Source organism: Aspergillus pseudodeflectus, assembly GCF_044049435.1.
Source record: "Aspergillus pseudodeflectus strain CBS 756.74 chromosome Unknown BJX68scaffold_45, whole genome shotgun sequence".
NCBI lineage: Eukaryota > Fungi > Ascomycota > Eurotiomycetes > Eurotiales > Aspergillaceae > Aspergillus > Aspergillus pseudodeflectus.
In genome coordinates, this window is record NW_027263821.1 from 178,115 (window position 1) to 195,770 (window position 17,656).

The 17,656-nt window shown below is 53.0% G+C and overlaps 9 protein-coding genes across 9 annotated transcripts; 3 read left to right on the top strand and 6 right to left on the bottom strand.

Moving 5' to 3' along the window:
• Window positions 1-311: 311 nt before the first annotated feature.
• BJX68DRAFT_243873 (uncharacterized protein) lies at window positions 312-2,098 on the bottom strand. Its single transcript, XM_071041213.1, has one exon. It carries the CDS (start codon window positions 1,662-1,664, stop codon window positions 387-389), a length of 1,278 nt encoding a protein of 425 aa, XP_070895712.1. The 5' UTR covers window positions 1,665-2,098; the 3' UTR covers window positions 312-386.
• Window positions 2,099-2,432: 334 nt separating this feature from the next.
• Window positions 2,433-3,543, bottom strand: BJX68DRAFT_270082 (uncharacterized protein; the record flags this gene model as incomplete). Its single annotated transcript, XM_071046520.1, has 2 exons — window positions 2,433-3,072; window positions 3,131-3,543. The coding sequence occupies 2 exons, from the start codon at window positions 3,541-3,543 to the stop codon at window positions 2,433-2,435; spliced, it is 1,053 nt and encodes a 350-aa protein (XP_070895713.1).
• A 771-nt stretch (window positions 3,544-4,314) lies between these two features.
• BJX68DRAFT_243875 (uncharacterized protein) lies at window positions 4,315-5,266 on the top strand. The gene is made up of 3 exons (XM_071041214.1): window positions 4,315-4,736; window positions 4,795-4,892; window positions 4,945-5,266. Exons 1-3 carry the CDS (start codon window positions 4,350-4,352, stop codon window positions 5,147-5,149), a joined length of 690 nt encoding a protein of 229 aa, XP_070895714.1. The 5' UTR covers window positions 4,315-4,349; the 3' UTR covers window positions 5,150-5,266.
• A 1,095-nt stretch (window positions 5,267-6,361) lies between these two features.
• BJX68DRAFT_243876 (putative 1-aminocyclopropane-1-carboxylate deaminase) lies at window positions 6,362-7,655 on the bottom strand. Its single transcript, XM_071041215.1, has 2 exons — window positions 7,331-7,655; window positions 6,362-7,263 (listed from the first exon to the last, which is right to left on the bottom strand). Exons 1-2 carry the CDS (start codon window positions 7,516-7,518, stop codon window positions 6,408-6,410), a joined length of 1,044 nt encoding a protein of 347 aa, XP_070895715.1. The 5' UTR covers window positions 7,519-7,655; the 3' UTR covers window positions 6,362-6,407.
• Window positions 7,656-8,180: 525 nt separating this feature from the next.
• On the bottom strand, window positions 8,181-9,060 carry BJX68DRAFT_270085 (beta-lactamase-like protein; the record flags this gene model as incomplete). The annotated part of the gene is made up of 2 exons (XM_071046521.1): window positions 8,181-8,857; window positions 8,931-9,060. 2 exons carry the CDS (start codon window positions 9,058-9,060, stop codon window positions 8,181-8,183), a joined length of 807 nt encoding a protein of 268 aa, XP_070895716.1.
• A 1,119-nt stretch (window positions 9,061-10,179) lies between these two features.
• On the top strand, window positions 10,180-10,788 carry BJX68DRAFT_270086 (uncharacterized protein; the record flags this gene model as incomplete). Its single annotated transcript, XM_071046522.1, has 1 exon — window positions 10,180-10,788. One exon carries the CDS (start codon window positions 10,180-10,182, stop codon window positions 10,786-10,788), a length of 609 nt encoding a protein of 202 aa, XP_070895717.1.
• A 542-nt stretch (window positions 10,789-11,330) lies between these two features.
• BJX68DRAFT_278009 (putative extracellular lipase) lies at window positions 11,331-13,074 on the bottom strand (the record flags this gene model as incomplete). Its single annotated transcript, XM_071048440.1, has 2 exons — window positions 12,456-13,074; window positions 11,331-12,386 (listed from the first exon to the last, which is right to left on the bottom strand). Exons 1-2 carry the CDS (start codon window positions 13,056-13,058, stop codon window positions 11,331-11,333), a joined length of 1,659 nt encoding a protein of 552 aa, XP_070895718.1. The 5' UTR covers window positions 13,059-13,074.
• A 572-nt stretch (window positions 13,075-13,646) lies between these two features.
• BJX68DRAFT_257420 (putative MFS transporter) lies at window positions 13,647-15,301 on the top strand (the record flags this gene model as incomplete). Its single annotated transcript, XM_071043337.1, has 4 exons — window positions 13,647-13,664; window positions 13,713-14,277; window positions 14,336-15,225; window positions 15,275-15,301. The coding sequence occupies 4 exons, from the start codon at window positions 13,647-13,649 to the stop codon at window positions 15,299-15,301; spliced, it is 1,500 nt and encodes a 499-aa protein (XP_070895719.1).
• On the bottom strand, window positions 15,169-17,607 carry BJX68DRAFT_155026 (transcription factor domain-containing protein; the record flags this gene model as incomplete). The annotated part of the gene is made up of 5 exons (XM_071036740.1): window positions 15,169-15,210; window positions 15,267-15,994; window positions 16,041-16,437; window positions 16,483-16,917; window positions 16,971-17,607. Coding segments are annotated over 4 exons (2,126 nt in total), but the record flags the coding sequence as incomplete, so codon positions are not given.
• Window positions 17,608-17,656: the final 49 nt, after the last annotated feature.

Below are 17,656 nucleotides of genomic sequence, written 5' to 3' on the forward strand. Positions count from 1 at the left end.
AGAGGAGCGTGTCTGTCTGTGTTCAGGAGTCGGAGAACAAGAGCCTGACCAGAAGAATCGTTGGATAGACCCTGTCGCACGATTTTGCCGCCGTAGCAGCCGTCTTACTGTAGTAGTCGTACCAACACGACGCCTTCCCTTGCGTCTCCTCCAATACTCAATGAGCCACCTGTCGCATCGGCGACACGCTGGATGCCCCGTCAGCGAGCGCGACAGGGATCTTGAGATCCAGACCGAGCGAGGTCGCACATGCAACGTCAACGGCGTACGGGCGTCGCGTCGGGGTCGGGCAATACAGGTAGTACAGGTAGTACAGCATCATCAGCCATTAGCATTATCTATTATTCTAGAATCTAACCTCGATCCTCAAGCAACGCACCGAGTCCTCACGTGTTGAACTTGAGAATACTCTCCGCAGCCGCCAAAATCGCCTCTTCGTTCGAAAAATGACTCTCCCACCCCAGCATCTCTCTGGCTTTATGCCCACTAATCACCCTGTGCACCCCGAGATCCGCCAAGAGCAGTCGCGCAACGGGCATGAACACGCCCACGCCGCGAACAAGCATATCGGGCAGAACAAGCGTGGGGACTTTCTTCGCCTTGTCGCCGAGGTTCTTCTTTAGGATTTTTGCGATGTCCTCCATCCATAGACTGCCCTCGCCGATGCAGATGAAGCGCTCACCTGGGGCGGCTGTGTGAGTCATGGCGAGGACGTGGAGTTCGGCGCAGTCGCGCACGTCGACGACGCCGTATTGTACGCGGGGTATGCCGGGGGCATTCCCGTCTAGGAATTCCGATATCGAGCGGAATGTCGTCGAGTCTTCGCGGCCGAGTGCGGGGCCGTAGATGTTGACGGGGTTGATCACGACGAGTTCCATGCCCGACGCCGATCCAGACGCAGAGCCAGAGCCAGAGCCTGATGGTGATCTTGATCCCGATCCCGAACGCGAATTCAACCCGGATTCACTCTCCACAATCTCCCACGCCGCGCGCTCCGCCAGCGTCTTACTCTTCGCGTACGCAGGCACAACCCGCGGTTTACTCAGATCCGTCCAGTCATCCTCTATAATCGGCACAGAGGCATCCCGTCCAACATGCCGCGCCCCATACGCAACAGCCGCAAACGAACTCGTCAAGACCACACGCTTCACACCCGCATCGCGCGCCGCGCGCATCACCCGCTTCGTCCCCTCGACGGCCGGAATAATCAAATCGTATTCATCCTTCGGCGGGTGCGCGGGGAACGGGGAGGCGATGTGTTGGACATACGTCACGTCCTTTAGGGCAGTCGTCCAGCCGTCGTTGGAGGAGAGGTCTGCGTGTGTGAATTCGATGGCTGATATTTGGGACTCGGGGATGCCGGCTTCGAGGAGGGAGGATTTGATCTCGTCGATTCGCGAGGGCGTGCGGAGGGTTGTGCGGACTCGGTAGGGGGTTGGGCTGCGCAGGAGGGTTGCTATTACCCATTTTGCGAGGAAGCCGGTGCCGCCGGTTACCAGGACGAGGGGCGGTTTGTCTGTTGTTGCTGTTGACGTTGTGGGTGAGTGGGCGGTTGCGGGTGCGGAGGGGGTTTGTGAGGGATCATCCTCGGGGGTCGCACTCGGAGACTTGGAGCGAGACGGGGAAGGGGGGGGATCGCGAGCAGGAGGTGTCGAGTCGACCATGATGGATGTGTGTGGCGTATATCGTCAACCGAGTGTGACTTCGAGGCGTACAGCATGCAGCGTGCTTACCAGTCACACCAGAAGATGAATCACCGGATGCGCCATGTTATAAGCACCTCAGGGAATGCAAATGCCAGCAAATCGAGAGTCAGTCCCCAACAGGGCGGGATCGGGCGGCGGGACGAGAATCCTGATCCATTTCGAGGGTGGATCATGCAATCAAGCACAAACCATCCGGCATCCGGCAATGAAATTGTCAGCCAGCACTTGGTCCAACTGGGAAGGAAGATTGAGAGCGCGGGCTGATGCGGTGTGATAAGAAATTTCGAGGTTGACAAATCTTCTGCTGCGACTCCACACGAGCAGCTTTGATCCCTTTTAGCTCCAGTTAGCCTCGGCCTAGGGGCCCAATCTAGACTGGATATGGCATGGGCTGTCGGATCGTTGTTTGATCTTGACAAATCGCCAGGTTAGGCTAAGCTTCGTAGGGTCTTGAGTCTTGATTCTTGAGGTGGGGAGTGACCAGGCCATGCTTGATGATTTCTCTGTGTCTTGCTAGCAACCTTGAATATCCGTTGAACCGCCTCCGCAGGAATAAAGAGTATTCAATAATTCATTATGAGTTAAAGTCTGTCCAATGTTCAAACGTCCGCCTCGGTCATCAGTTTGAGATCCATTCCCCCGTGACTATAGAGAGCTTCGTTCCTTCCAAGTCGAGTCAGCTTCCTCAAAGGAAGGAGCCAGTGGCAGGACAGCGGCCCATCATCTTCAGTGATGCCTCCCCCGATCGATAATCCTCTCTCTGCGATCATCTTCTGCCATTGACGGTACCCTCTCGACAATGAATTGAGGCGTTGCCGTACTCTCAGGCAGCGCTTGTGGAGCTGACGCCCTCCGATTGCCCGACGCAGCTTGCATCTGTGGGAGTACAACCTCGAATCGAGGGAGATCCCTTGTTTGTCCATCGCCACCAACGGCATACGCTCTTTGTACGTTGGCCCGTTCGAAGAAGCCCAGCATGGCAGCAGTATCACCGGCCCCCATGAATGTGACGGACTGCGCACCGAGATGGCTGTCGCCGAACCTTTGGTCCACGCCCCCCTGCAACTGCTGGGTCGCCACTCCAACAAAGGTTCTCGCCGCTTCGCCCGACGTTATATTTCCAAACTCCGATCTGTACCTCGCTTGCTCGCAGACTAGATTGACGCTTTCCTCGCATAGCTTGAGATGCTCTTTGAGTGTCGCGCTCTGCTTGTCCAATATCCTTTCCGTGTTCTGGTCGATTCGGCCTCCCATGACTGAAAGTGTGGTTTCTATCTCCTGCAGGCGTTGCTTGATACTCCCAGCAGCCTTCATGGCTTGCTCGTGATATTGCGTGATCGCATCGTGGCTGTTCGTCGAGGTGACCCTGGTATTTTAAACACCATGTTAGCCTTATCCCATCGCACGGAGGTGACGGTTCCTACAGATTCAGGCTCCCGAGGGCAACCGCCAGACTTTCGCGGCCAGAACTAATGTCCCGCCTAAGATCTTCGATGTCATTCTTCCGCCGCGCCACCCGCGTCCGGCTTCTGATGTTAAACCTCCCCGAGCTCGAGTGATCAACAAGCTCGCCTAGCAAAGTCTGGAGTTCCTTGCACTTCCCCAAGCAGATTTGCAAGACAAACGACACGGACGCATCGTGGGGTACCGTATCCACTCTCCTATGACTAACGAGCTGCTTTAGGTCCTCGAGGACCTCGACCATCATGCGAAGATCAGCCTTCGCGCTTGTGATCACGTCCGGCGCATCGGCGATGTTTTCAATAAAGTTATAGAGTTGACGAGAGGTTTCAAGCACCGTCAGCGTACCAGACAGGATTCCGATCGGTTCAGCCATCCTGCTCAGAGTTGCGCGAGTGCTGTGGGCGCCGGGCAATGCTGAGGATGACTTCCGGTGAGAGGACGCCCTGCCCGTAAAAAAAAAAGCAAACACACTCTGTCCCAAGGAGGAAGCATCACGTGGTGATATAGAGCCGCATTCCTTCGTGTCCTCCAGCTGAGCTGAGTCTCTGCTTGCGCCCCCGATTCTTTACGGTCGATATTCCTCAAGGGCGGCGGCACCGACCGAAGCTCATACGATTTGAAGCGATATACAACGGCTGAATTGGCGACACATCACAAATCTCAAGATGGATGACCAAGCTGCTTTTATACGACAGGTCTTTGGCAATACTACGCTCGGATCCAGAGCCACCGCGTTCCAAGGCTCCTTCCCCAACTGCACTTTCAACACAATTGCCGGATTGCCCTCCGAGTTGTTTCCACACCTCCAGGATTTCATGAGAAGCATGCTCCCAGCCAACAACGATTCGCAGTATGACAGACTTTTTACAAGCGTCACTCAACTAGGGTTTCTTGGAAAGGCGCAGAGGCAACTAGCGACTGGAGAGGAAGCTAGGCGCATCCTTGGGAACATCCGTAGCATCCTCCTGGCAATTTCGCAGCCGGCAAGTTTGGTTGAATCTGACAAGACGCGAGAAGAACTATACAAAGAGAGTCTTGCGGCTATTGACAGGATTCTGTCGACGTCGCAGGAAGTACACATCAACAAGACAAAAGGTCAGTGCTTTAACAAGCGGATTACCCGATTCCATGCTAAGATCCCTAGCAATCCGTCGAAGCCGGTTCAAAACAAGCAAATCGATGCGCATCTCGAGGATCGACCACCTCTCCCGCGTCCCTCACTGCCAAGTCCGAATACAGACCTGGAAACTCGAGACTGGAGGACAAGCACAAAAGCGAAGATATGAAGAGTTGAGTACACGGATTGATATTCAACCGGAACTCGAAGGAGACCCCGAACAAAAACCGTACATATCTGTCTACATTAAACGATTTCGGAATCTCCGATACGCGCTTGCTCAGCCCATAGCCTTGGGCCCACTCGTTATAGCACGAAGAACAATCCCAGAGTGGTCGCCTATCCATGATATCATTGCGAAGGGAGACCTCGAAGGATTCAAAACGATGCTTAAAGGAGGTAAAGCATCATTCTGGGACTGCGATCCTGAAGGGCGATCACTGATCACTGTATGTTCCAACTCCATTTTGGATCTCCACTGTGCCATAAGGGACTAATCCGGAATAGTATGCAGTGTTCAAGTGCCAGCCTGAGATATGCAAGTACCTCATTCAAAATGGAGCTGATGTTGACTCCGTGGAACCGTCGTTTTATGATTACTCCAGGTAGGCAATACGCGTCATTAGGGGCTGGTATCACGATGCTCACCTAATGTAGACATAGGCATCTCCTAACGCAGGTTTCATATGCAGATGACATGCTAAATTTCCCACTCAATGGTGACAAGAACATACGCTACCGTGCAAATGAATGTCGAATTTTACTACTGCGTGCTGGTGCTGATCCTACCATTGGTGGGCAAGGATCTGCTCTGTGTAAGGTCCTGAGCGAGAGTAGCGCTTTGGTAAGTCTAAGTGCCTAGTGGCTTTCCTAAACATTGTTGATCGAATCCTAGGAAGACCCCAGATACAATAGCCGAACGGTGCTCGATTTCCTTTTACGACTTGGCTCCCACTATATTGACCCAAAAGAGCGTGACAGCCGTGGCCGGACGCTTTTGCATAACATATGCTTAAAAGAGTTTTGTCTTCCATCGCTGGATGGAATCAATACCCTTCTTGGATTAGGATTCAACCTCAATGAGCGCGACCATCAAGGCAACACTTGCCTACATCTCGCTATCAAAGCCCTTTTTACCCTTCGTGATTATAATCAGGATACCATACAGTATTTACTGGTAGTTTTCATCCTGTCGGGTGCTGATTACCGTGCCGCTAATAACTATTCTGAGACGCCTGGCGTCCTGATGGCAAATCTAGGGCTGGAAAAGCATTGGCTCGGAGCTATGCTTCACTGTAACCTATAACCTGATGCTTCGGATGAGGCATGGATGGTCGGGGTGCGTCAGGAGTGGGATGCAGCGTCACGGCGAATGAGCGAGCTAAGGAGGCTAGAGGAGTCAGGTGTTTGGTTCTAGGATTCATCAAGGAGCGACTCGGGGGGAATAAAAATGCCGAGGGGGTAATAGCAAAAAGGGCAAGGGCACCGAAGGCGGTTATTAGGTGAAATGCTTACTACTTTACTAATTTCTCACAACGATGAAAACACCCGGTCGACAAATACCTTTTATATTTGCCATTTTACCGGTCCTCTAAGCAAGCGATTCTTTAGCCTGCAGCTTAACTCCGTGGCCCTAAAAAAGGATCGACAAGAGCACGGTACCTGAGCATTCACCTGCGCTTTTCACTAAGTCCTGTAAGCACCCTTCAGTTGGTCGTCTGCTTGATCATTTGCCACTCCTTGCGATGCGGCGATGAGCAATGTGACGTGTGTATCACTGGGACTTCGGGCCTGTCAACCTTCGAAGGTGGCACCTCGCAGCACTTATTGCACTCAAAAAAAGGGTTCATCATCTCAGCCCACAGTTCAACAGTCAAAGTTGTCCCACAAGGGAATTGAGTCCCCACTTCCAAGTTTGAAGTTGAAACTTGAACCGCCATTGGCAGCGAATAGCATATCACTACGAGCCCCAGTCCCTTTCCTTTCCTCTTTACCTGAAAGCTTCCATAACTTGGCGCCTCTTGGTGACATCGAAACTAGATATAGCCTCGCGCCTATCTTCATACAAGTATATTGCATCGATTAGATTATTCCCTAACTCCTTATCACACATGTAAAAATTACATTCCCGTATACGCATTCAACGCCAGCTGTCCACCCAAATGCGCATACAGCACATTCGAACCAGCTTGAATCTCCCCGTTCTTCACCAAATCCATCATTCCGGCCAGACTCTTGCCCTCATACACAGGATCCGTAATGAACGCCTCCGTCGATGCTCCAAACTTGATCGCCTCGATCGTCCGCTCATCCGGGATTCCATACACACCCCCATGATACCGGTCATCAAGAATGATGTCTTCTTCTGTGATGTCGTCCTCGGCAAGACCGATCTTCGTCGCGGTATTCTTCGCAATCCGCAACACTTGCGCAAACGTCTGCGGAACCGTCGCCGACGCATCGATCCCAATGACCTTCCGTTTCTCAGACCACCCCAACTTCTCCGCAAGCTTGAAACCAGCAACCATACCGGCCATGGTACTCCCCGTAACTGCACAGACAATCACCGTATCAAAGAAAACCCCCTGCTCCTTCTCCTGCTGCACAACCTCAAAGGCCCACCGCGCAAACCCCAACCCGCCGAGCGGGTGATCCGACGCGCCCGCGGGGATATAGTACGGTTTCCCACCCTTCTCTCGAATCTCCTTCTCCAGATTCGCAAGTGTATCCTTATGCTCGATCCCAAAGGGCGACGGGTCGAGCCGTGTATCTGCGTTCATGAGACGGGAGAGCTGGATGTTCCCCGCTTTGTCGTAGACGGGGTCCGTCCAGTCGACCCATTTCTCCTGGATGAGGGAGACTTTCAAACCCAGTTTTGAGCCTACGGCGGCGACTTGGCGCGTGTGGTTGCTTTGGAAGCCGCCGATTGAGACGAGCGTGTCGGCGCCGCTGGAGAGGGCTTCGGAGGCGAGGTACCTGGCACATCTGAATCAGTACTCATTCATTGTAGGGAGGATACTGGGAACGGCAGGCAGGGACATACTCAAGTTTCCGCGTCTTATTCCCCCCAAACGCAAGACCGGAGTTACAGTCTTCGCGCTTGGCGTAGATGTTGACCTTCCCGCCCAGAGCCTTTGTGATGTTTGGGAGGTGTTGGATGGGCGAGGGGCCGAAGAGGAAGGATTCACGGGGGATGCTGGCGAAGGGTTCGGGGAGGGGGACTGTTGCCATTGTGACGGGAATTGAAGTGTATGTATGGGTGGTGTTTTTCCGTGAAGTAGAGGAGGATATTTTAGGGAGAGGAAGGGAAATAAGGTGTCGGTATAGCTTGCAATTTTGCAACTTGGGAAGTTTGCAGCTGGGACTGGTATATAGCTACGATAAGTATGAGGGGTGCTGCGTTATCGGAGAGGGGGAGGGGTTGTGTCTGCAAGGAGGAGGGGGATGGAGGGGTGCTTTCCGTCGGAGAACGCCGGTTTCTATTGGCGGAATTCGCGCTGCTCTGACTGTCAGCCTATCATTGATAAGCCTTGCCTATCCGACGGAGATGCACTTGGATGGATACTACTATTGTAGTACTCCAAAGCAGATCCACTGATTAGATAACTGATAAACCAGATAAAGCTTGAGCTGATAAGATCACCGTGGTGATAATATTATATCCAAGTATCCTGTCAAAAGAACTCCACATCTACAATCACAATATGCTCCGCTTTGAAGGGCCAGACTGCGCTGTAGATGGCCTATTCCAGTATTGTCCTTAGATCTACTTGAAGCTACAAAGGTCTGCTGCAGCCATTGGCGGCCAGTGTATCTGAAGAACTGTGATTCCTCTCGACAGACAACCCATGATTCATATCTACCAAGGCAAAACTCCCAAAGTTCAAAAGCAATCAGAAAGCAGTCAAAAACCTCTCCATAACCGTACAAAACACCTCTCTCCCCCCACCCTCAATAACATCCCCATGACACGGAATAATACGGTTAAACTCCCACGCCGCAATTCTTCGCACCGACGCCCCGAAGGCCTTGCGGTCCGCCATTGCCGAAACATGCCACACATACTTCTTCTGCCAGAACGCCGACATCTCCGTCGAGGCTAGTGGTTTTAAGAGTCTGTTCAGAAGACCAGATGCGGCGCTCTCGCCTGTGCGCGAGTACTGCTCCGTCGCGGGGAGGTTCAGGACGAGGTCTGCTTCGATGAGTGTTCTTGATGGAGTGTGTAGGAAGACGAGTTCTTTTGACTGGTGGCCGTGGACGTATTCGACTACAAACTCTGCGCTGAATTCGGATGAGATTTTTGGAGGTTCTTGATCATCCTTCCGGAATATATGCGTGAACGCGGTATCCTTGAACTCGGCCACGGCCTGCCGTTTCTCCCAGAGTCCTTCCGGCGCGATGATTTCGGCGGCGGGGAAGGCGTCTTTCCAGGCTGTTAGGTGCAGATGGTGTTCGATGTTTAGCGCGGCGATGTATTTGATTTGGCCGCCTAGATTTGTGATTGCTTCGTGGACGCGGGGTGTTAGAGGGACTGGGGAGAAGACGGCGATTGAGCCTGTTGCTAGGCGGACTATAACATAAACGCGAGACATCAGCTATACTACTCGAATCTGGCATGGTTGAAGGGAAAGAGGGAAACATACCCAACGTCCCCCTGCCTCCAAACTTGACGCCCCCAAACGGTGAAAACGGTAAGCTGAGCGTGACGATATTGGGGGTGACATTTCGAATCACGAGCACTTCGTCTGGATTTGATGCAGTCTGCGGGGCCATGTTGTCTTGTCTATCCTTCTGATTATGTGTATTATGGTTCTTCGGCCGCTGTTGCTTTCCAAGCGCTGCGGCTGATGTGTATGTATATCATGGGGAATGCGGGCTAGCGGGCGCCTCTGCGGGCAGGGCGCCGCCGCAGTTTCCGCAACGACATGGATATCACCATTCTCCCATAACTAGCTGCGCCTCATGGCATCATCAGGCTGCAGAACACGAGGCGCCATGACCCACGGTAGCGGGGCTTCGCCAGTCCGGCCCGCACATACCGAGAGCGCTCCAGCAGAGGCTGAATGGTACCGATCTACTCATCCTGTCATTGTTATGACTGGTTCCAAACGCGATGCAAATGTTAGTCTTCTTCACGTTGTTATAGGGTTCTAGCTCTGAGCTGTGTTTTGACAGCTCATGGAACAGCTATATTTCGCGTATTCGTCGCAGTGGCATAACGATCGGAGGGCAAAAATACTCACAGTACAGATAGTGCCCAGCACCCTATATGGAAGGATTCATGGTTCGAAGACGCCCCTTTATCACTCACTTACTGATAGCTAAGCCATTATGTGATTGCAAACATTGATTCGATTCCGAGGTCGACTCCGATTATACGTCCTTCAAAGTTGTTGAACGGGGAAATCAGGGTAAGTCTGGTTTGAAATTCTTCGACCCCGCAGCCTATCTACCTTTCTCAAAAGGCTGGAGCTTCAGGTGAGGGGCTAGAACGTGGTCTGCAACACGTGGATGGTCCTTATGAAGCGCAAACTTAGAGCGAGTCGTGATGTTCTATACTCCAAGACATGCGGGTTCACTGACTACTTTTTTTATATATATCTTTCCACAGTCCATGTAATCACTCTCTAGCATAACTTAAAGGATAAATGTCTTTGTTTCTGTAATTTAATGAAAATAAATTAAAAAAGGTGTGAGGCGTGCATGAGAAGTTCTGTGAGTGCCTAAAAGTGAATCGGCAATGGACCGAATCTTCGATCTTAATATCCATGTGAAAGTGATATCACCATATACGTATACCTGGTTTAAATATGATCCGCTCTCTATACCGATATTCATTTACCATGAAATGCTCCAATATGTCTACACGTCTGGCAGCCGAACAGCATCCATATGTGCTCACCAAACATCATTGAACTTTTCCATGACCTTCTTACCGTCCAGGACGCGACGCAGATAGACATCCGGTTCCATACGGATGCATGGCAGCCTGGACGTCAGGTTATGTGGAGTGGGATACCCCGTCAACTGGCACAGGCGTGGGCGGATAGACATGGAATGCAGACATTAACAACAGCCATGGGGCCTCTAATGGTTCACGGTCACCCGGAGTGTCTGCGCTCGATGAAATCGCCAAAAGGATGGTCCAGGTATATGAAAGGCGCATCTGCCATGTACGCCTATCATATCGCACGAGACAACGGGATAGTCACTCTGCTATCGCCGCCGCCTCCCGAACAATACAATCCATACGGCGGATCAAACTATCAAGCTATTGAGGAGCCGATCCTAAAGGGAGCACTAGGTGTCGGGGTCAAAGTTGCAAGAATCGACATGGTACATCCCACTATACCCGGCGCTGAGGAGTTTCGGTATCAAATCTGGCCGGTGGACGAAACCGATACGTGGCATGACGCATTCGGGCATCCTGATCCGGCTACACACTGGCGGCATCCGGCATTGTTATCGCATCGGTTTACTACTGTGGTTGGACGAGTCTAGGTCTCAAGAGTGATTCATTTGATAGCTACCTACGACTGAGATGAGGGTAGCTTGATAGGCATGTAATCGGAGCACACCGCGAAAGGATGGGTTCTTGCTGGACCTCGTCCCTCGATGCAGGTCTTGAGCAGGTCAACACTGCCATCATGGCAGCTAATATTTAGGTTAAAAGTGTGTTAGTTGTATGTGGTTTTGGTATCTTAAGAACAAACTCACCACATTTATGAGAAGAGTAATGCCCTCGTAGGATGGAACTTTCTCAGCTGGCAGCCACAGTAGTTTACCTCAGTCATCAGGATATTGACTATTATCATTGCCTCACAGGAGCAACAAATGGATCACTCTTGAAACCTGATCCGAACACTACCGATATGGTGTGTCCATAGGTTTAGATATACAGAGTCTCACATCTGTTGACGTAACGCCAAGAGGTTTCCAACCGCAAAATAACATCATCAGTTGTTTTAACCCATGGTTAACATGCTACGCCATACCTTGATGGGCAGAGTATCTAACTTTGAGTAACTACGGATCCTAGCTGATCACGCAACTTGCGAAACCTCGACCTTCGCCCACCAAAACTCCGTCTCCCCCGTATCCCCCCTCGCCCACGTATCACCCACAAACTCCGCAACAACCCCATCCCCACGGTTCTCCCCACCAACAAGCTCCTCGATTCCCTCCCCAAACACCAGCACTTTCGGCGTGTCCGGCTCATAAACGCCCCAAATCGGTCGATCACCATATAACTCACCCCGGACTCCATTCGGATCCCCAGACACGATAAAACTAGTCAGATACGCATGCAGCACACCCGAAAGCTTCTTCTGTGTCTCGGAGATACTCGTGATGGCCTTGTTATACGTCTCGTAGTACATATTATCCGCATGGTTCGCGCGACCCACGACAGTCCGCGGCAACGCCCAGTGATATAAGTATACAGACGCTGGATTCTGAGCCGAAGCAAACTCCGCCGTCTGTCGAACGGGCGCAACATATGCATAGTGCGCATACGCCGCCTCGATACGTTTATACTGCGATCCCAGTCCATGTCCCGTTCTCGTCTCAATATACGGTGAGTCGGGGTGCGTAGACGGATCCGGGTACAGCCGCTCAATCGTATCGAGATCTTCGCTCGAGAGTGCAGGTAGAAGTTCCGCCCAGAAGGCCCGGAATGCGGCCGGTTCATCCATGGTCTTATCAACGTACATCGTCCCCTCGTTGGTCGTGAACCCCGTTAGGATGGGTACCTTGTGCCAGAGACCCTGGCGCCATGCATCGAGCGGCGCGCGCGGGATGAGGTCGCCGTCGATGACGGGCTGGAAGGCCCAGCGGAGGGAGGGGTTGTATTTGTCGAAGACGGCGGTTTGTGCTGATGTGATTGTTTCCGTGGGGAGGGAGCGGAGGAAGGGGAAGATTTCGTTTTGCGGGAGGGAGGGCGGGCAGCCGACTTCGTGTAGGAAGTCGGCGAATTGGGCTTCGTGGATGGAGGCGTTGTAGGGGCGCACGGCGCGGGATGTGGGCGCGCCGGATTCGATGATTACGCGGTGGAAGAGCGGTTTATCCACGCCGTTGTAGTTAAGGAGGTGGTGGCCGATCTGCTGTTGTTAGCTACACACCCCCTTCCACGATATACTTAAGGGATATTGAGAATGGGATGTATTTACCGAATGCGCCCCCGCCGACAACCCAACAAGCGTAACAGCCCCCGGATCCCCGCCGAAGGACTTAATATTCTCCTGCACCCACTCCATAAGGAGGACCTGATCGCGGAGCCCCAGATTCAGTGCGCCCTCATCCTTGCTCACGCTCGAAGGCAAGAACCCCAACGCACCGAGTCTATACCCGAAACTCACGGCGATAAACGGCTCCGCGGACCACGCGATCATTGGCGCCGTGTTATGCATCGATGCAGACCCGCGGTTGAATGCGCCGCCGTGGATGTAGATTGCGACGGGGAGGGGTTTGTCGTTTCCATTGGGGTTGCTAGGGCGGAAGACGTTTGCTGTGAGGCAGTCCTCGCTTTGTTCGAGCTTTGGGCCTGTTTGCAGGAGGGCTTTTCCGGGTGCTATAGGGCCATATTTCGAGGCGTCGACTGTCTCTGTTGAGGGCGCGACTTTGACCGCGGGGCGGAAGCGCAGGTCACCAACTGGAGGCTGCGCGTAGGGGATCCCCAGAAATGCGTCGACGGGTTGTGGGAAGTCATCGTTGATTTGGATTCCGATGACTTTGCCCTGGGGGAGGGTTACCGAAGGACGTTGGTCAGCCATGTTTGTGTTCGTTTCTTCTCGTAAAGTTTGTCGTTCGATAATTTGAAGGGGGTAAATATATCGGCGACAAAAGTAGACCCGATGACGAGGGGAGTGCTCTTCTTATCCTCCAATCTGCGGTGCTCGGGAAGAGTCCGTTGGAGTAGGTCGACATGTCGGAAAAGAGGGTCGCGATGGTGAGCTTGGTGGAGTCGGCTCCATACCTCTTCAACTCTTACAATAATGCGCAAGCTTGTATGGAGAGGGACTATTGTGGAGCTGTTGTAGAAAAGGTAGAAAGCAATTGCATGCATCCCAGCGTTATACAGCCAGCCTGATTTCAACAGCGTAAGTCGATGATCAAATATAGAGAGAGTTGACCATCGGAAAACACAACTCTATCAGTTCCCCGCTCGCAGATAAGCTATCATGATGATCTCCAAACTGAGGGGGTGTTATCTCGTACATATCTCGCTGCCCAGATAGCAGACGCCACAGCCATAGCGGACGGCTATAAAATCCTCCCCGGATTACCCCAACTACACAATGTCTCTGACTCTGCTTCCTTTATTTTGTCCTCTAACTTAACCTATCTTCTAATCCGCCAATATGGCTCACCCACAAGAAGTCCACGACGCTGAGAAAGCCCCTCACACCGAGGATCCCACCCCAGAGAAAGACATCCAACCCGGAACAGTAACAGACCTCGACCAAGGCGAAGTCTTCCTGCGCCAACACGGCTTCACAACCGAAGACCTCAGCCAATTCTTGTCAGACGAATCCCGCAACAAAGCCCTCGTCCGCAAGGTCGACCTCTGCCTCCTCCCCCTGCTCGCGGGGACATACATGCTGCAATACATCGACAAATCGGCCCTCGCCTACTCGGCCGTCTTCGACCTGCTCCCGTCAACGAACATGACCAGCGAGCAGTACAGCTGGCTGGCGAGTATCTTCTATTTTGCATACTTAGTGGCAGAGTATCCGTGGACGTTCCTGGCGCAGAAGACGCGGATGGCGAAGGTTGTTTCGGGAAATATTATTGCGTGGGGCGCCATGTTGATGATTACTGCTGCGTCGAGCAATTTTACGGGGATGGCGATTTGTCGGTTCCTGCTGGGGGTGTTTGAGGCGCCCATTACGAATTGTTTCATGATGATTGTGGGCATGTGGTATACGCGGGCTGAGCAGCCGTTTCGTGCGGGAGTGTTTTATTCGTGTAATGGGTTGGGGGCGATGGTTGGTATGTCAACAAACAAATGCCCTACACTCTTGGGACTTTTGCTAACTGCTACTGACAGGCGGCCTGTTAACATTTGGCATCGGGCAAATCAACACCATCGCCGTCTGGCGAGCCATCTTCCTCATCCTCGGCGGCATCACCGTACTCTGGGGAATCGTCATGCTCGTCTTCCTCCCGGACGATATCCTCTCGGCCAAACAATTCACCCTCGAAGACAAGGCCCTTCTCGTCGGACGCGGCCGGCTCGCTCGAACGGGTATCCTCAACCACCAGATCAAGTGGTACCAGATCCGGGAGGCGTTCGTCGACCCGCAAGTCTGGATCCTGTTCCTCTTCATGCTGCTCAACGAGACGATCAACGGTGGTATCGCTAGTTTCAGCAAGCTTATCATCAAAGGTCTCACAGGAGATCCTCTCACGACTGTTGCGTTGGGCATCCCCTTTGGTGCGTTCCAGCTGGTCTGGGTACTTTCGGGGACATTCATCGCGTCGCGGATTCCAAACTGTCGTACGATTGTCATGTTCGCCTATCTCATCCCAACTATCATCGGCGTCTGCATCATGTGGAAGCTTTCCCACGAGACGCAGAAAGTCGGCGTCCTGTTCGGTTACTACATCGTCGGAGCGTACGTCTGCTCGCTGGTTCTGGCGCTGCAGATGCCAGCCACGAATCTTGGTGGGTACACGAAGCGTGTCACTAGTGTTGCGCTCGTGTTCCTGGCATACTGTGCTGGTAACATTATCGGTCCACATGCATTTTTGGCGGAGGAGGCACCCATCTACCAGACGGGGTGCAAGGTCATCTTGTCCTGCTCATCCGCACAAGCTGTTTTGGCCGTATGCCTGCGGCTTCTGTTGATCCGTCGAAACAAGCAGAGAGATGCGGCAGCTGCAGCTAATCCATCGACAGTGGAAGGTGAAGAGTTGGGAGACCTGACAGATTTTGAGGTTAATCCACCTATCACCTGCATTGGCATCCAAATACTGACTGAATTAGAACCCCCGCTTCCGATATGTACTTTGATTGTAAAGCAAGACGTTTATTGTTGTTGCCCCCACGTTATGGGAATGTGCGTAAATCATAGGCATCCACATCAGGCATCTGCCAGAGATCCGGAAACGCAGGATAGTCGGAGACCATGCCGGGCATGGACCCAAATGTCATGAACGTTTGAAGATAATCAGGATTGACCTGGTCAGTCAAGTTACCGTAACTCATAGTAGCCTGTAGCTGTACGTCTGGATGCCCATCGGAGGGCACTGTGTCTGCCGGTGTTGGAAACGGCGCTGTCGATGGGTGCTGATTGCCCTGCTGCGCCCTCTCACTTGCGTGCTGTCCAGGTGGGTTCTTTCTCCACATGTCGAGATTATTCGTGTCGCATAATCTATCAACCACAGCCTCACACTGCCCAAGGCATATATCGGCCAGATCCCAATTCATTTCGCCTTTCATCTGCCGAAGAAAGTCAATGAGGCTCTTTGCGCTGGCTACGCATTCCTGCGCGGTATCTGCGCTTTCCGCTTCGAGGGCGCAGCGGAGGGTCATTGTCGCTGCAGATGTGAAGTGGTACGCGGTATACGGTAGCCAGAAGGCATCTATCTCATCCTCTGAGAGAGTCGTTGTAAAGTCTATCACAGCTCGTGCGGCTTTGCGGCATCGTGACCTGTAGTATAATTTGTCTTCTTCGGCTGTCTGCTCGCTCGATCGGTGAATCTCCTGGTTGAGTGTTAGACTGGGCATATGTAGGATTCGAATCACCTACCAATAAGGCCATTCTTGCGAGACAGAGCTTGACCGCCAGAAATGAGAGCTGTAGATTGAGCGCCCCGGCAGCCTTACGCTCGAATGCCGGGGATGTGGGCCGAAGCCACGACGGTAAACCCTCCTCCCACTCGTTGAGGGTTGTTTCGTGTCGTCGCAATGTTCTAAAAGAGTGATCCAATGACTGACTCTCGAGAGCATAGATCAACGGCAGGATTTGTCCCAGGATAGTGGTCAGAGAGCATAATGCAACAAAAGAGTGACCTCCTTGTACCCGTGCATCGGGGGGTAGTCTCTGACCAATTGGCAGGTCGACAAGTAGAGAGTCTGAATCTGGTAGAGGTACATCCCACTGCGACCGGTGGATATGCGGAGGGGTCCCGTGAGACAAGCTCGCCCTATCCCTGTTAGCATGTCTTCCTACCAGTGGGCGAGCAACATACCATTGATCATGTATCAAGATCCCCCACCATGTCCGTATCCGCAGGCTCTTCTGCCGACGATCAAGTCCCCAGCTGGCCGGATTCCGATTCAAGCCCAGACTCTGCGCCAGGGCGACAACGCGACCGACATTGACAGCATTGTATGTGATAGATGTGATCGGCCGACCGAGAAGATCCAAAATGCAGGCAAGAACGGTAGAGAAGTTGGGGCTTAGAAAGTCATCATTCATCGCGCTGACTGTCAGATTCCACATATATTTAATGTCCGGCGCGGGACGTCGAGTGGCAGCGATGGCTAGGGAGCGTTTCCAGAGGATCAGCGAGACAGCATAGATTTCACAGGCGAGGGTATGCGGGAGGCCATCCTGCTGGTAAGCTTCCAAAACTGTCTTTTCGTCGAGGATGGGGAACGGGGGGTGGATGTTGTTGAAGTAGCTACAGTCATGATCAGAGAGTGCACCCCAAGGGAATCGAGAGAGGACACAAACACAGCACACAACTCAGGCCCCAACGGCTCAACAACCTTTTCCATGGCCTCAAATTGCTTCCACCCAGCAGTACCGTTCCCTGAAGGCACAGCGCCCCGTTGTCGTGGCACCTTCATGTAGACAACCGGATTCCGCGTGTCGTCGGAATAGACGCTGTAAGGGTTGGGCCTGGCATAGGAAACAGCTGTATTGTAGATCGACGACATGCATCGCTCCAGAACCTGTGCATCGCGCGCCATGGCCGGTCCCACAATGTGCCTGGACTGGCTGGATGCTTTGTTGTTCTGGGTGAACTCCGGTGTCGGGGTTGGTGCGTGACGGTCTCCGGGTGGGGAATTGCGCGATGGCCCTGGCGTTGCGGGCGGCAGTGGCACAGATGATGCCTGTTGGTCCGGGATGCCTTTTGAGATGCGTCGCCTCTTTGCGATCGGGGTGGGCCTGGGTTCATCGATGGTTCTTGGGCTGGCGGCGGGCGCCCTGGAGCAGGTGGCGCCGTGCATGCGGCACAGCAGACATGGCTGGTCGGCCAGCTCCTGGGTGCACCGACTTCTCCGCTTCCGACAAAAGTCGCAGGCGGGCACCTTGTGCGAGCGGTAAGGGCGAGCAGACGGTGTTTCGCTGGTAATGCTGGTCATGGTGAATGGGAAGGGGAAGGGGAAAGGGGAAAGGGGAACCGTGGAGGAATC

Excerpts from the sequence above, each read along its gene's own strand:
- BJX68DRAFT_243873 (XM_071041213.1), bottom strand. The coding sequence starts at position 1,664 with ATGGTCGACTCGACACCTCCTGCTCGCGATCCCCCCCCTTCCCCGTCT.
- BJX68DRAFT_243875 (XM_071041214.1), top strand. The coding sequence starts at position 4,350 with ATGCGCATCTCGAGGATCGACCACCTCTCCCGCGTCCCTCACTGCCAA. Across the intron at positions 4,737-4,794 it reads AAGGGCGATCACTGATCACT|TATGCAGTGTTCAAGTGCCA; the intron begins GTATGTTCCAAC and ends AATCCGGAATAG. Across the intron at positions 4,893-4,944 it reads TCGTTTTATGATTACTCCAG|ACATAGGCATCTCCTAACGC; the intron begins GTAGGCAATACG and ends CACCTAATGTAG.
- BJX68DRAFT_243876 (XM_071041215.1), bottom strand. The coding sequence starts at position 7,518 with ATGGCAACAGTCCCCCTCCCCGAACCCTTCGCCAGCATCCCCCGTGAA. Across the intron at positions 7,264-7,330 it reads AATAAGACGCGGAAACTTGA|GTACCTCGCCTCCGAAGCCC; the intron begins GTATGTCCCTGC and ends CAGATGTGCCAG.